General features: G+C 40.1%; 2 protein-coding genes across 2 annotated transcripts in view; one reads left to right on the top strand and one right to left on the bottom strand.

Moving 5' to 3' along the window:
* Positions 1-3,173, bottom strand: part of TPGS2 (tubulin polyglutamylase complex subunit 2) — a 29,660-nt gene extending 26,487 nt beyond the window's left edge. The window contains exon 1 of the mRNA XM_090285631.1: positions 2,793-3,173. Within this exon, the coding sequence (XP_090141757.1) occupies positions 2,793-2,976 (184 nt within the window). The 5' untranslated portion in view covers positions 2,977-3,173. The remainder of the gene's footprint in view (positions 1-2,792) is intronic.
* Positions 3,017-12,888, top strand: part of KIAA1328 (KIAA1328 ortholog) — a 255,457-nt gene continuing 245,585 nt past the window's right edge. The window contains exons 1-3 of the mRNA XM_090285632.1: positions 3,017-3,322; positions 11,737-11,772; positions 12,392-12,534. Coding sequence (XP_090141758.1) covers positions 3,037-3,322; positions 11,737-11,772; positions 12,392-12,534 — 465 coding nt within the window. The 5' untranslated portion in view covers positions 3,017-3,036. The remainder of the gene's footprint in view (positions 3,323-11,736; positions 11,773-12,391; positions 12,535-12,888) is intronic.

Raw genomic sequence — 12,888 nt, 5'->3', positions numbered from 1 at the left:
GCTGTAACGCCTCACAGCATGACCATCTCCCAAGTCCTGTAGTCCTCCTACTGAACCATGAAACTTGGTGTGGTCTTGGGAGTCCCCAAAACATGTCTTGTTCTTGATCTTAATGGGAAAGCATCCAAGTTTTCACCATTTAAGTATGGTGTTAGTTGTGGATTTTTCACAGATGCCCATTATCAGGTTGAGGAAGTTTGATTTATATTCTATATCTTTTTTCTAGTTTGAGTGTTTTTTTTTTAAATTCTGAAAGTGTTGGATTTTGTCAAGTGCATTCTCTATAACTAGTGACATGATTATGTGGTTTTTGTCCTTTATTCTGTTAATAAGGTACATCACATTAATTGATTTTCATATATTCAACAAAATGCAAATTTCTGGGCTCAATTACACTTGGTAATCTTTTGAATGTTGGTGAATTCGGTTTCATAGTATTTAGTTGAGGATTTTTAAATGTTTAGTTTTGGACAGAAATGTGGCGGTCATGATATTATTTTGTATCTTTTAGGAAGGAGATTTTGGGAGTTTGCTTACCATACACCTACCACTGACTTCAGTTACCTCATTTTAGAAAATCCTCTTAACATATTTTCTTTTCAAAACAAAATACAAATGTAAAAAATTAAAAATATAATTGACTTTCAAATTGTGATTATTAACTTGAAATTATGAGGTTTGATTTTATAAAGGGAATGTTTAACGGGAGACTAGGTTCACTATACGTTTAATTATCAGTTAATTCCTTTGATAGGTTTTGCCTTAAAGTGTTACCAGTTTGCCAAACATCTGAAATGTGTACTAGAACATATTAAAAGTATAAATGGAATTTAAAATGTTTATAGTCATTTAATTATTCAGGGTTTTAAATTCAACTGACAGTTTACTGGAAATTTAGTTGGCTTGACTTGAGTAGTTTAAACACTAACCAGAAGAAAACAACTTATTTATAGAAAAATCCCTGGATTTATAAAGAGAATAAAGAAGTAAGCCTATAAAACAGCAAGACCTACCTGACTAAACTCAGGAGTATAAGAAGTAACAGTAAAAGTCTGGATAAGGATTAAGAGCTAGGATATAGGTGGTCTGGATTAGCTCTCTCCTTTTCCCACTCTATAACTTCATTTCTAAAATTTATCACTTCTCCCAACCACATCATAGTGTTTCATGTCTCATTTACTGTTTTAGGCCCTGGGAAATACAGGGGAGAACAAGTCAAAGTTCCTATACTCATGGACTTCCATTACAGAAAAGAGAGACAAATTTAAAAAGCAACCAAATAAGTATGTAATTTTAAGTAGTGATAAAAGCCATAAGGATAAAGGAAGGGTTATATATGTAATCAGGGAAGGCTTCTCTGAGGTGGTGATATTTAATCAGAGATGTTAATGAAATGAGGGAGATCGATTTAGAGTTAAGTCGTCGTCGTCGTCGTCGTCGGCAGCCGTCCGTCTCGAGAGAGATGGTGTAGCTTCTTAAGAGTCTATCTGCACCGCCGAGAATGGCTGTGCAGTCCGACTCGGGAGTGACACGGTATCTGTCTCCTCCCGTGTTAAATCGACATCTTACGATGACGCTGGAGTGTCCTCTCCAGTGAAGCTGAAGCTACAGAGCCTGGGCAGGGTGATATGGAGGGTCTGCTGTTGCCTATGCAGCAGACCCCCCCCCCCCCCCCTCTTCGCAGCTGAAGGGTCCAAGGGAAAGACGGAGTCAATACAGCTTGGCTTCAGGTGCGCCGCAGGAGTTGCCGGTGTTGACTACAACGTCGAACCGCCTTAGGGACTCCGGCTCCGGATTTTCTGTCGGGGTTTACTCCCTTAGCCTTTCCCCTGAAGAGGTATGCCGCAAGGCAGCGGAGGTTTTTTGGAGTCAGAGTTTTAAGTAATTTGCAGCAAATTGCAAAGCTCAATGTGTTTGTGGTACAGGGAGGCCACTGTGGCAAAAGCACAGTGAAAAGATGGTCATAAAGACAGATAAGGGCGAGATCATAAGGGACTGAGTCACGGTACAGTATTTGGGTTTTACTATACATGTGATGGTAGGGCACCCAAGCACGCTTTTCAGCCGACTTAGTTTGCCTTTCTCCTTGGTTATCTGGCTAACTCCCATTTGTCTTTCAAAATTTAGCATCATGTGTGGGATATAATCCTTAACTCCCCAGCTGAGGTTAATCACCACCTCTTGTGTGCTGCTTCAGAACTATATATTACTGACCTCCTCACACACTTCTGCGGACCTAGTCTTTTGATTTTTTTCACGTGTTAATCCCCCCCCCCCCAATCTTTGTAGTCCCAGAGTCTATAGCGGTGGGTGCTAAGTAAAGGTACGATAAAGCCAAAGCACCCATTCAGTAGTGCCAGGCTAAACTCCTTTGGACTGGAACACGGACGTGCGTAGGCGTCCTTGCCCAGGGAGGTTGGCTGCAGCACTCTCCCAGTTCATTCTGCCACCAGAGGAAAAGACTTGGGCTTCAAGGACGCTCCCTTTGGCCAATAATGCACATCGGGAGACCAAAGCTCCCAACTGTCAGGTGCCTGCCACCTCCTTTGCACGTTTTTGCCCACCCCTACCGGGACCTGCGGTGGGACCTCGGGAGGGGAGAATCTTCGGGCTTCCTTCTCAGCTCTGCGTTCCAAGACTCCCGGCAAAGCTCCCCCTTTCTTCCTTAACAACGGAAGTCGCCCCAGCGATGCTCACTGGCAAGATCCAGCGTCGTGCCGCCACTCTGTGCTTCTAGTGCACGCCGCCTCGCCCCTTAGTCGCCCCCCCCCCAGACTTCCCACCCCACTCACCTAGGATGCGCGTGATCCCCAGGGTCAGCTTCTCCAGGTGCGGCTTGCTGGAGCCTACAGGCGGGAGCGGCGACTCCTCCATGGCTCGCGTCCCCGCTCCGCGCGCAGCCGGGGCAGCAGAGGGGACGGAACGGGCGAGGTGGGAGGGCCGCGGCGCCGGACACCGCCCCCGAGCCTCGGCCATCAAGTTCACGGCATGCCGGGAGTTGTAGTGCTCAGCACCTGAGACCGAGGCAGTGCTGGGATGAGGGGCCCGGGCCAGTCTCGCAGTAGTTATACGGCGAGCTCGTTCCGGCAGACTCGGCCCAAGCTGCCGGGACACAGCTACAACTCGGCCCTGACCCTCCAGTCTCGCCCGGGCAGGCCGCGCAAGCGGGGCCGGGCCTCTGCGCCTAGTGGCCAATGGGGACGGGGCCTGGAGTCCGGGGCGGGGCGGCTCCGGCACGGCGCCCCGAGTGGCGGTTGTTTCAAGATGGCGGACGTGGCGGATCCGTCCCGCTCCGGCGCCGCGGCGTTCTGGACCCGGGACTGTATCCTTTACCCGCCTGGCAGGGGGCGCCGGCGCCCTCCCCGGTGCGCCGAGAGGCGAGCGGCGGGCGGCGAGCAGCGAGCGGTCGCGTGGGGCTCGACGGAGGGGAGAGCTTGGTGCTAACCCCGTGGGCGGGGCCGTTCTGTCCCGCTGCGGTCCAGGTGCCGGGTTTATCACCTTGCTCGGGAATTAGGTGGCAGAGCGCCTGATTATGTCTCCAGGTTGGGATTCCAGGTGTGAGACTGAATAGAGATATTTCCCAGCCCTCCTTGGTGGTGAGCTTTGGGAAGATGACCTCAGTCGTGGCCCAGCCTGGGGCTAGGAGCATACCCCATCCCGTGGTGGCCCCCGGCCGTCCGTGCATAGTGAGCTGGTAGGGGGAAGGAGGGTGTTGGATGGTCAGGGAACCTTTTTGTGCTGACTTAGGAGTGCCCTTGGTCTGCGCTGCTTAGGAAGATGTCAGGATCTTGCTGGATTTCGAAGGATAGACAGTGATGATTTATTTTCATACTGTGATTTTCTGAGAGGTGTGGGGCTTGCTTTCACGGGAACTTGGTCCGGTGGCGCTGGCTATTCAGCAAGCTGCAAGTCGTGCCTGGATATAGTGTAGACTTACATGTAGTTTGCAGGTCATCACTGGCAGGATTAAAGTGCTTGGATTGTCTTTGGCTGGAAAAACTGTAGGGCTTTTACGTTGGTGGTAGTTTTCCCAGTTCAGTATCTATGATGAATGTGTGACGTAAGAGGTTCTTTCCCTGGCTTAGGTAGACTGTTCCAGCCTGAGCTTTGGTCCTGGTAATTGACTCTGCGTTCGTTAGAGGAGGGTTAACTGAAAAGCGGGGCAATAGCGTATTGGGTGCCTGCAGAGGCGAGTCGTTTTGTCTGTTTGCTCGGACTGGTGATGGCATTGTTTGAGGCATTCTGTTAACTTTGTGTATTCTTTGCACACTTCTACTTAGCTCCCAGTGAAACTTAAAAAATTATATCATCATTTTTCCTTATTTGAGTTACTAGGATTAAAGTGTCATGCCATGAAGAGGTCTATTTTTGCATTGGGTGCTGTTCAGTGTTTAGTGTTAATGTGCTTTCTAAACATAATTACCACTTGTCTCTGATAGGTCGGTGATAATCAAAGTGAAATCATGTACATACACTGGATAAAAGCAAACTAGTGCACTGTGCAAATTAAGTTTTTTTTCCTTTACTTATCACTAAGGATGCAAAGAGAATATGTGCTTTGGGAACAACTGAGCTAAATTGAGAAGTCAGGAATTGTGATGAGTGTTTTCTCTTGAAACACTGCCTCTACAATGACAATTTTGTGATAGAGGAGATATTTGGAGATTATGATATTTGAAGGTTATTAACTTATAATGTGCTTCTTCATTTTAATCATTTTCATAACATATGACCAATGGTATACTTCTGATATACAATAAGTGGTTTAGGGGAAGAGGAGACAATTTGTTACAGTTGTGCTGATTAAATTAATAGGTATATAAACTGAATCTTGGACTTAGGAGCCCATACTCTCATTTAATTCACGTAGTCCTGTTACTCCCTATTTCATCTAGAAGTTACATATCTTTCCTTTTTTTCTTAAATCCTCCCTTACTCTAAAAATTTATATAAAATACCTACCCATTGAAAGTGAGGAATTGAACTTCTGCGAGGAAAATGGTGGTGATTACATTCTACAGAAATTCAGATATTTGAAAGCAATTGCAAGTTTACTAGTATCACCTTTTTCCCCAGCCTATTCTGTCATTTAGCCTCAGATATCTTCATTTTTTATCTCCATAGGACTTAAAAGCAATGTTAAAGGTGAACTTGTTGGTTGCTGGTTTTCACTAAAAAAGCCTAATGATTGTTATGAATCATTTGTTTTAGTCATGTGTCTTTGGATCTTGATCTCTTCTTGCCACATGGATCACTTTCCAGACCACTGAAAGACTTTATAGCAGAACTTTAATAGAAAAAGACCACAAAGTATGTATCTGTACTGTGGTATTCTTTTCACACTATTGGAAGAAAGATTGGTAAGTGCTTCCCCTAAACAATTAGAGAAATGTGATTAAGAGATTTCTCATGCTAGATGTTTCCATCATGTGAGGACAGATCATCTGTGACTGAACGTCATTTGTTTTTTTTTTAATCTGTTGAGTTAAAACATCTCCTGCATAGTGTGATTCAGCCGTGCTGTTTTGTACAAGTTATGTCTTTGTACCTAATGTATAAACAATGGATATGCCATGTTATCATTTTAAGGGTTGAATCTGCAAGTAAAATTACTACCCTTCAGCCATAAACTGCTTTCCTGCTCTGTTATAGTTCCTGGTAATATCAGGAGTTAGTGTTTCTGCAGTGTTTAAATTTGATTGCTTAAATGCTCTTGTGTTTTATCATTAACAGTATTAGCAACTTGATAATAACAAATATGAATTATGAGGGACCTGGTAAAAACATTGTAGTAGCTATAATGTCTGCCATTGAGTTTTCAATTAAAAATAGACAAAGACTTAATGTTTATTCTTAAAATAATACACAGGTAGACCTTGAAGATATTGTGGGTTTGGTTCTAAACCACTGAATATTGCAATAAAGCCAGTCATAATCTTTCTGGTGGAGGCTCTTACCTTCAATTTGTAAAAAAAAAAAAAAAAATTTGTGAAGCACAATAAAGTGAAATGCAATAAAATGAGGTATCCTGTAGTAACCAGGAAAGTCATTGTGGTCAATAATAATTTCAGATGTAGACATGTGTTGCTGGTTAGTGATAAAAGTGAGCAGTACTAAGTTTCCTTTGGGTCCCAGTGATCTGGGGTAGGCATGCTTTTCCTCTCTACCATTTCTGCCTTGGGTTTCTAATTCCTGCTTTAATTCTGGTGTTTAGATAGATTGGTATCAGCATCAAGGATGCTTTCCAACTTGTAATTGTCTTACTGAGGTGCTTCCAAAGACACAAAAATAGAAATAAGGTGGCACATAGAACCAATAAGAGGTCCAATATGAATTTGGTATATATTGTGTCTCTTTGACTTTCCCATAAAATAATATGCTTGTTGGGAATCTCTGCATTTGAAGAAGGTAAATATTTTGGGTTCTTAAGATAACAAGATGAAGATAGATTAGAAGTAACTAGAAAGGATAGATTGGATGGAGGCAATTTCAAAATGTTTATTCTTTTTTTTTTTTTATTGATCTCAGAGAGAGGAAGTGGGGAGGGGGGAGAGAGAGAGAGAGATGGGCAGACGGGCAGACACAGAGACAGAGACACATTTGTTCAACCTATTTATGCATCATTGGTTGCTGCTTGTATGTGCCCTGCCCAGGGGTGGAACCCGCAACCGTGGCGTATTGGGATGATGCTCCAACCAACTGAGTTACCTGCCAGGGCCTGTTTAGTCTTATTTTAAAAATTGTTTGTTAAGGTCCGTTTAGTTAGTGTTTTTTATGTTGAAAAGAAATTTAGCATGGATGTAGCTTATAGGTTTTACCTGCACATTTTGAATGAGCTAAAGAAAGAAAGATAACACTGAAGCTTGCTGGACAATGCCTCATAAAATTAAATATAAATTTTATTCTTTACTTTGAGCCAGACATTCTTTGATATTTGGATATACGACATTGAACAAAACAACATGAAAATTTTTACCTTCTTGGTGCTTCCATTTTAGTGATATGAGATGAGGCTGTGAATAAATAAAATATATGTCCAATGATTATAGATGTTGTATAAAAGGGCAACTATCATGGGGGTCTTTTGTCTCTGTTTTTATGCTAATACCATACTGTTTTGATTATTATAGCTTTTATAAGATAGTTTAAAATCAGGAAGTGTGATGCCTCTAGCTTTGTTCTTTTTTTCTCTGGGTTGTGTTCTTTTGAGGTTTCATACAAATTTTAGGATCAATTATGCTATGTCTGTGAGAATGTCATTGGGATTTTGATAGGCATTGCATTTAATCTATAGATGGTTTTGGGTAATATGGACATCTTAACAATATTCTCCCAGTCCATGAGCATGAAATATCTTTCCATTTATTTGTGTTTTTAATTTATTTTATTTATTTATTTATTTATTTTAATTTAATTTATTTTATCAATGTCATACTTCTCATTGCACAGGTCTTTCACCTCCTTGGTTAAATTTATTCCTCGGCTTTTTGAGGCAATTTTAAGTGGGGTTGTTTTCTTAATTTCTGTGGCATTTCATTATTAGTGTATAGAAATGTAACAGCTTTTTGTATATTGATTTTGTATCCGGCAACTTTACTGATTTTGTTTATTAGTTTTGACAGTTTTTAAGGTGGAGTCTTTAGGGTTTTCTATTATAATATGTCATCCGCAAATAGAAGCTTGTGGAAGGTCACTACAGTTTGTTTTTTTAAGTAGGAAACAAAGTTATTAGCTGACAATAACAATGAGGAAAAGTATCATGTTCGAGAAAAGAGGAAAAACTGTAATATATTTGATGAGCTTTCAAATCAAGGTGTGGCTGAATAGGGTACCCAGTAGCTGGCTTTTCCAGTTGTGAGCAAGCTTCTATGTGAATGGTCTAAGGAAGTGTAGTATTTTTTCCAGGACTCTGTTATGTTAGTCCATAGATCATCCTTGGAGAATTTTCTACAAATTCATCATTACTCTGTCTTTTAATTGGAGACAATGCCATATGAAGCGTATCCTGAATCATCTTGGATTTTCTTCCCCTGGGTCCTTTATTCCATATGTATATTTCCAACAGCAAATAACACTGGGGAACACAATTTTCATTGAGTTAGATCTGACACTTGTTTTTGACTAACTTTTGGCATCTGAAACCAAAATGACCCAATTTTTCTCTATCACTTCAACTTTTTAAGGTACAGGATACCCTGCCTTTGTCTCAAAAATCATACAAAATGTACATACAAAGGGAAAAAAAAACAATTACCTGAATATACTGTTTATTTAAAGTTATTCATATAAAGGCTATATATTGTTACTGTAAGTCAAATTGTGTACAAGTAGTAAAGTTCTGCTACCAAACATACCTATTACGGTATTTTATCTTTTCAAACAATAGGCTAGGAAATGCCAAAATACTTGAAACAGTCTTCTCCAGTTGGCAAAGCTTTAACAAATTGCTTCATGAGACCCAGTTTTATGTGCAGAGTTGGGAATATAATGTTTTTTCTGTCAACAAGTGGCTCATGTAGAATGTTTGGATCACCGGGTTGAGGTCAGATCTTGGAGGCCAGTTTGACTCCACCCAGTGCTTCTCACGAGCTCTACTGTCCCACATACACAGAAAACAGGGATACTTGGCATATCTGCATTGCTGACCAAGAAGGAAGCAGACCATTTGAAGGTCAATACAGATGATTCAATTGTGCTTGTGATATTGCAACGGATCAATGACTCTCCATGTCTTCATGAAAACAAACTGAATGGCCAATTGGGGGTGCACCAAATAAATTGCCATTGCGGAGGAGGACGCACCTCAAGCTCTGCTTTGAGCTATCGATGAACAGTTGCCATTCAGTTGCATTCTAGATTGAAATTCCCAATTCCTCCGTTAAACCATGTATGTAATGACAATACACAAAGCCACTGTCACTTCAAAGGTACTGCAGAATGCACTTTCTCTTGATTGAAAGTAAGAGGCCTTCGCTCCCTTTTCAAGCAAGTTTTTCTTGTACAGTCTTGATGCTAGGAGTTCTGAAGTGTTTTTGGATAGTCCAAATCTCATGCCAAATCATTCAACTCATGCTGATCAAAATCCCTTACGAAATGAGTCATCTTCAATTTCAAAATCTTCATCATTGCTGTCATTTAGTTCTTCACCATTCTCCTGTTTTTTAAAAGAGGGTAGTTCAGTGAAAACTGGCACTGGGATTTCAGCTGAATGAAGCACTGGTAGACTAGGATACTCTATTTTACATTTATTTTTCTAGTTATATCTTGATGTTTTCACTATACAAAAATAACAGTCACTTGAATGATCTCTGGGCTCTCGCCAAACCATAGGTATACCAAATGGCAATTTATCACGTGTTCCCTTCATCCACATCTGTAAACTCTCAACACACTGCTTGCACACCTTGTGAGGACCCCAAGACTTACCTTGATCACCAAGTTTTACTTTAAAATATGCAAAATAGGCTTGCATGACAAATGCACTGATGTTTGTCCTTTGACTGGGAATGGTGAACTGCCACAGATAGAACAAAACAAGTCAGGGTTGTTTAGGCACTTACAACAAGAAATAGCAGAGGCAGACATGATGTGAAGGAAAAGAAGTAAGTACATACATAAATAAAAAAAGTTCTGCTAACTCCTTGTATACAGACAAGAACTCGGACTACACTTCGGAATCCGTCGGCAGCCATCCGTCTCGAGAGACGATGGTGTAGCTTCTTAAGAGTCTTATCTGCACGGCCGAGAATGGCTGTGCAGTCCGACTCGGGAGTGATATGGTATCTGTCTCCTCCCATGTTGAATCGACATCTTGCGATGACGCTGAAGCTGAAGCTATAGAGCCTGGGCAGGGTGATATGGAGGGCCAGCTGTTGCCCATGCAGCAGACCCCCCCTCTCTTCGCAGCTGAAGGATCCAAGGGAAAGACGGAGTCAATACAGCTTGGGTTCAGGTGCGCCGCAGGAGTTGCCGGTGTTGACTACAACGTCAAACCGCCTTAGGGACTCCACTTAGGGACACTTCGGAATATAATTCACTATATAGAGCGGCACCCAACCTCTCACCACACTGTCTCATGTGTAACTGAATAGCCTAGACAAATATGGACCTGTCGCTGGTCTCCAAGGTCATCCCCGACCTGTCCCCAATCAAGGGAGGTTTGCTCTCAGCCAATAGGAGAGCACTAGGTGCTTCCCTTGATCCAGGCTCCATCCTGCCTAGAGTGGTCGCATTAAGATAAGCTGTAGAGAAAATTTGACATGATAGAAGAAAACTAACTGCAGTTTTGAAATCATCATGCCTAGTTAAGTCTAAAACGGCTGAAAAAACAAACTCAACAGGAATTATGTTAAAAATTGTTCCCCTGTGAACATATATTGAGCACCTATTGTGTGTGCTAGTCCCAAGAAATATAAAAAGTAATACATTTTTACTGTTAAATAGAGCCTGCACAACTTCATTTTGTAAGGTCTTTTTTTTTTTTTTAGTAGCTTGGATGTCAATGAATTGAGAAATTGTCTACTCCTATGTTAGTTGCCCTCAGTTTCCTTGGAGTAGTGAGGTCTAATTTTTTGTGTACTTGTCTTATGTGCTTCTTAAAATATCAACTCCATTTCTGATATTAGAGGGAATTTAATGTTTAGGGGCACTAGTTACCAGCCAAAATCTTGAAGCAGTAATAGTGTATGTACTGCTCTGGACAGCTGTTAGAAATCAGCTGGTAGCTCAGACAGTATGCATAACCTTTATATTTGTAAATTCCTATAGCAATTCTATGTATATCTAATCAGCATTTCCTGAAAAGACTCCATTACTAAGATTGATCATGAGCTGAAATATATGGACTTTTTGAACATGTTATTAAATCCACTGATTTACTCCATCCCTTTTCTGGAAGGAAATAGTTCATAATTGATCAAGAAATCTTGGAAAAGAAAACATTTCATCAAAAAACAAATAACTTTGGAATGTTCTAGATCATTGTGATAAAATGTTCAGATGCTTCCTTGCAAGTATTATCGTACTGTGGACATATCTGGATTCAGATATGTTTCTGAATAAAATATTATTTCTGGGAAGAATTCTTTCTTATAGGTTCTCTTTCTAAAGAAGTGTTATGATCTTAGAAGCCTTTCTAAATTTCTCCTTTTGAAATTCAAAATACTATAGTTCTTTATGTCTTAAATTTCTTCCATTTGTTAAATAGTAGGGCTTCTTGGGACATTTCACATATGCACTACAAAGAATAAAAAAAATGCCTTTGTGTTTGCATGATTGACTTGTCCTCAAACAGTGTTTGTTTTTCAAAGATAAAGCTCATTTTGGAATTATTTATATTCATGCTTAAAATAACTTGTCAGTTTTCCAGTAATGAGCAAACTGGAGCACTGAACTCTTGGTTTACAAAAGAAAATGAAATGAAAGGAACCTAACAGTAGAATTTATAGTGTAGGATATCTCAGTTGGGAATAAGCATGGATAAAAGTTTTATGGAACTAGGCCTTCCAAAATTTTTACAAAATACATAGTTTTGACTATATAAAAATGAACTTTAAAAGAATATAAACTTTGCTACATTCAAGTCAATTACTTTGCTTTCTAGTATTATTTTTAAAAGCTAGTTATATATTCCAAGGTCAGTAGAAATTATGAATTGTAACAAAAGTACAGATGAGAAGCAGCATTTGGATATTGGATAATCTTTACTAGTATTTTCCTTCATGTCTTCCTGCATAGTTTCTGATGAAGAACAATCAGTAGTATATGTTCCAGGTATGATTTTCTATGTTAATTTGGTAAGCTTCCTTTGCGTGGGAGAAAGATAAAACATTAGGACAACTTTGCAGGTATAACTAGATGTTGAATAGTTCATTAGAACCTAAAATTTAAAAAGAAAATAATGTAACCCTATTAAGGTTTGAAATACTAGCTTACATTTTATGTATTAAGGAGTAAGAGATTTTATTTTTTTATATTACAAATAAGAGCCTAAATTTAATATCTCAAAGAAAAGTATGAAAATTTCTTGATACAGAGTTTATGCAATGGACTCTTTAAAGTTTACTAACTATTGAAAGTACCCTAATTATGTGACAAATCAGATCTTTAATTTCCCCTAAGTTAGGGTATGTGTGGCATGTTGTAACTTATTGGTTTTAATATGACTTATGAATGTGCCTGCACCTTTTAAAAATATTTCAGTTGAATCTTTAATGTATTCAAAACAATCTTTTCATAAGTCATTATTTATTAGGAGGGCTTTAAAATGAAGTAAGAGTTTTCCCTATCACATCCTATAAAGTAGAGGATACCAACAGAGAGGATGATGGGGGAAGGGCTTAAGAGAATGAGAAGATATACTTTTGAAATCTAATTTGATGTAAATTCTTAGGAATTTCTGTGGAACAAAATATCAGATCAAGACGCAAGTTGATGAGTCCGAAAGCTAATGTTAAACTCAAGACTTCCAGAGTAACTGCTGATTTAATCTCCATGGAATCTTTAAAAGGTGCAGGAGATTCTGTGAATGAACAGGTCAGTATTTTCTTGTTTTTTTCTTATTCTCCAATTTTTTATGAATGCTGACCAGTAACTGATTTTTTTTTTTTTGCTGACTGTCAGTTGATGGCCATTGGTGTAAATTTAATGCCAACAGGAATCCCCGATTTGGGGTGTGGTGAAGAAAGAAACTTTATTCAGTGCCAAACAGCTCAATAGTGATACAGCACAGTGTGGCTGTGGAACAGCTCAGTAGTGTTATAGCTCAATTAGAAGCAGCACAGCTGCAAAGAAGCCTGGGCAAGGCAGCCCTGGGACGAGGCTCTCTTAGGCTAGGCAGCTGTGCTCTGGTATATGTCACCTGCTTAGGTCCATTTTGCTTTGTGCCAA

This window comes from Furipterus horrens, unplaced genomic scaffold (genome assembly GCF_987537825.1).
Source record: "Furipterus horrens unplaced genomic scaffold, mFurHor1.1.pri manual_scaffold_8, whole genome shotgun sequence".
Lineage (NCBI taxonomy): Eukaryota > Metazoa > Chordata > Mammalia > Chiroptera > Furipteridae > Furipterus > Furipterus horrens.
Note: the sequence above shows the minus strand (reverse complement) of the source record. Positions and strands in the feature narration are given on the sequence as shown.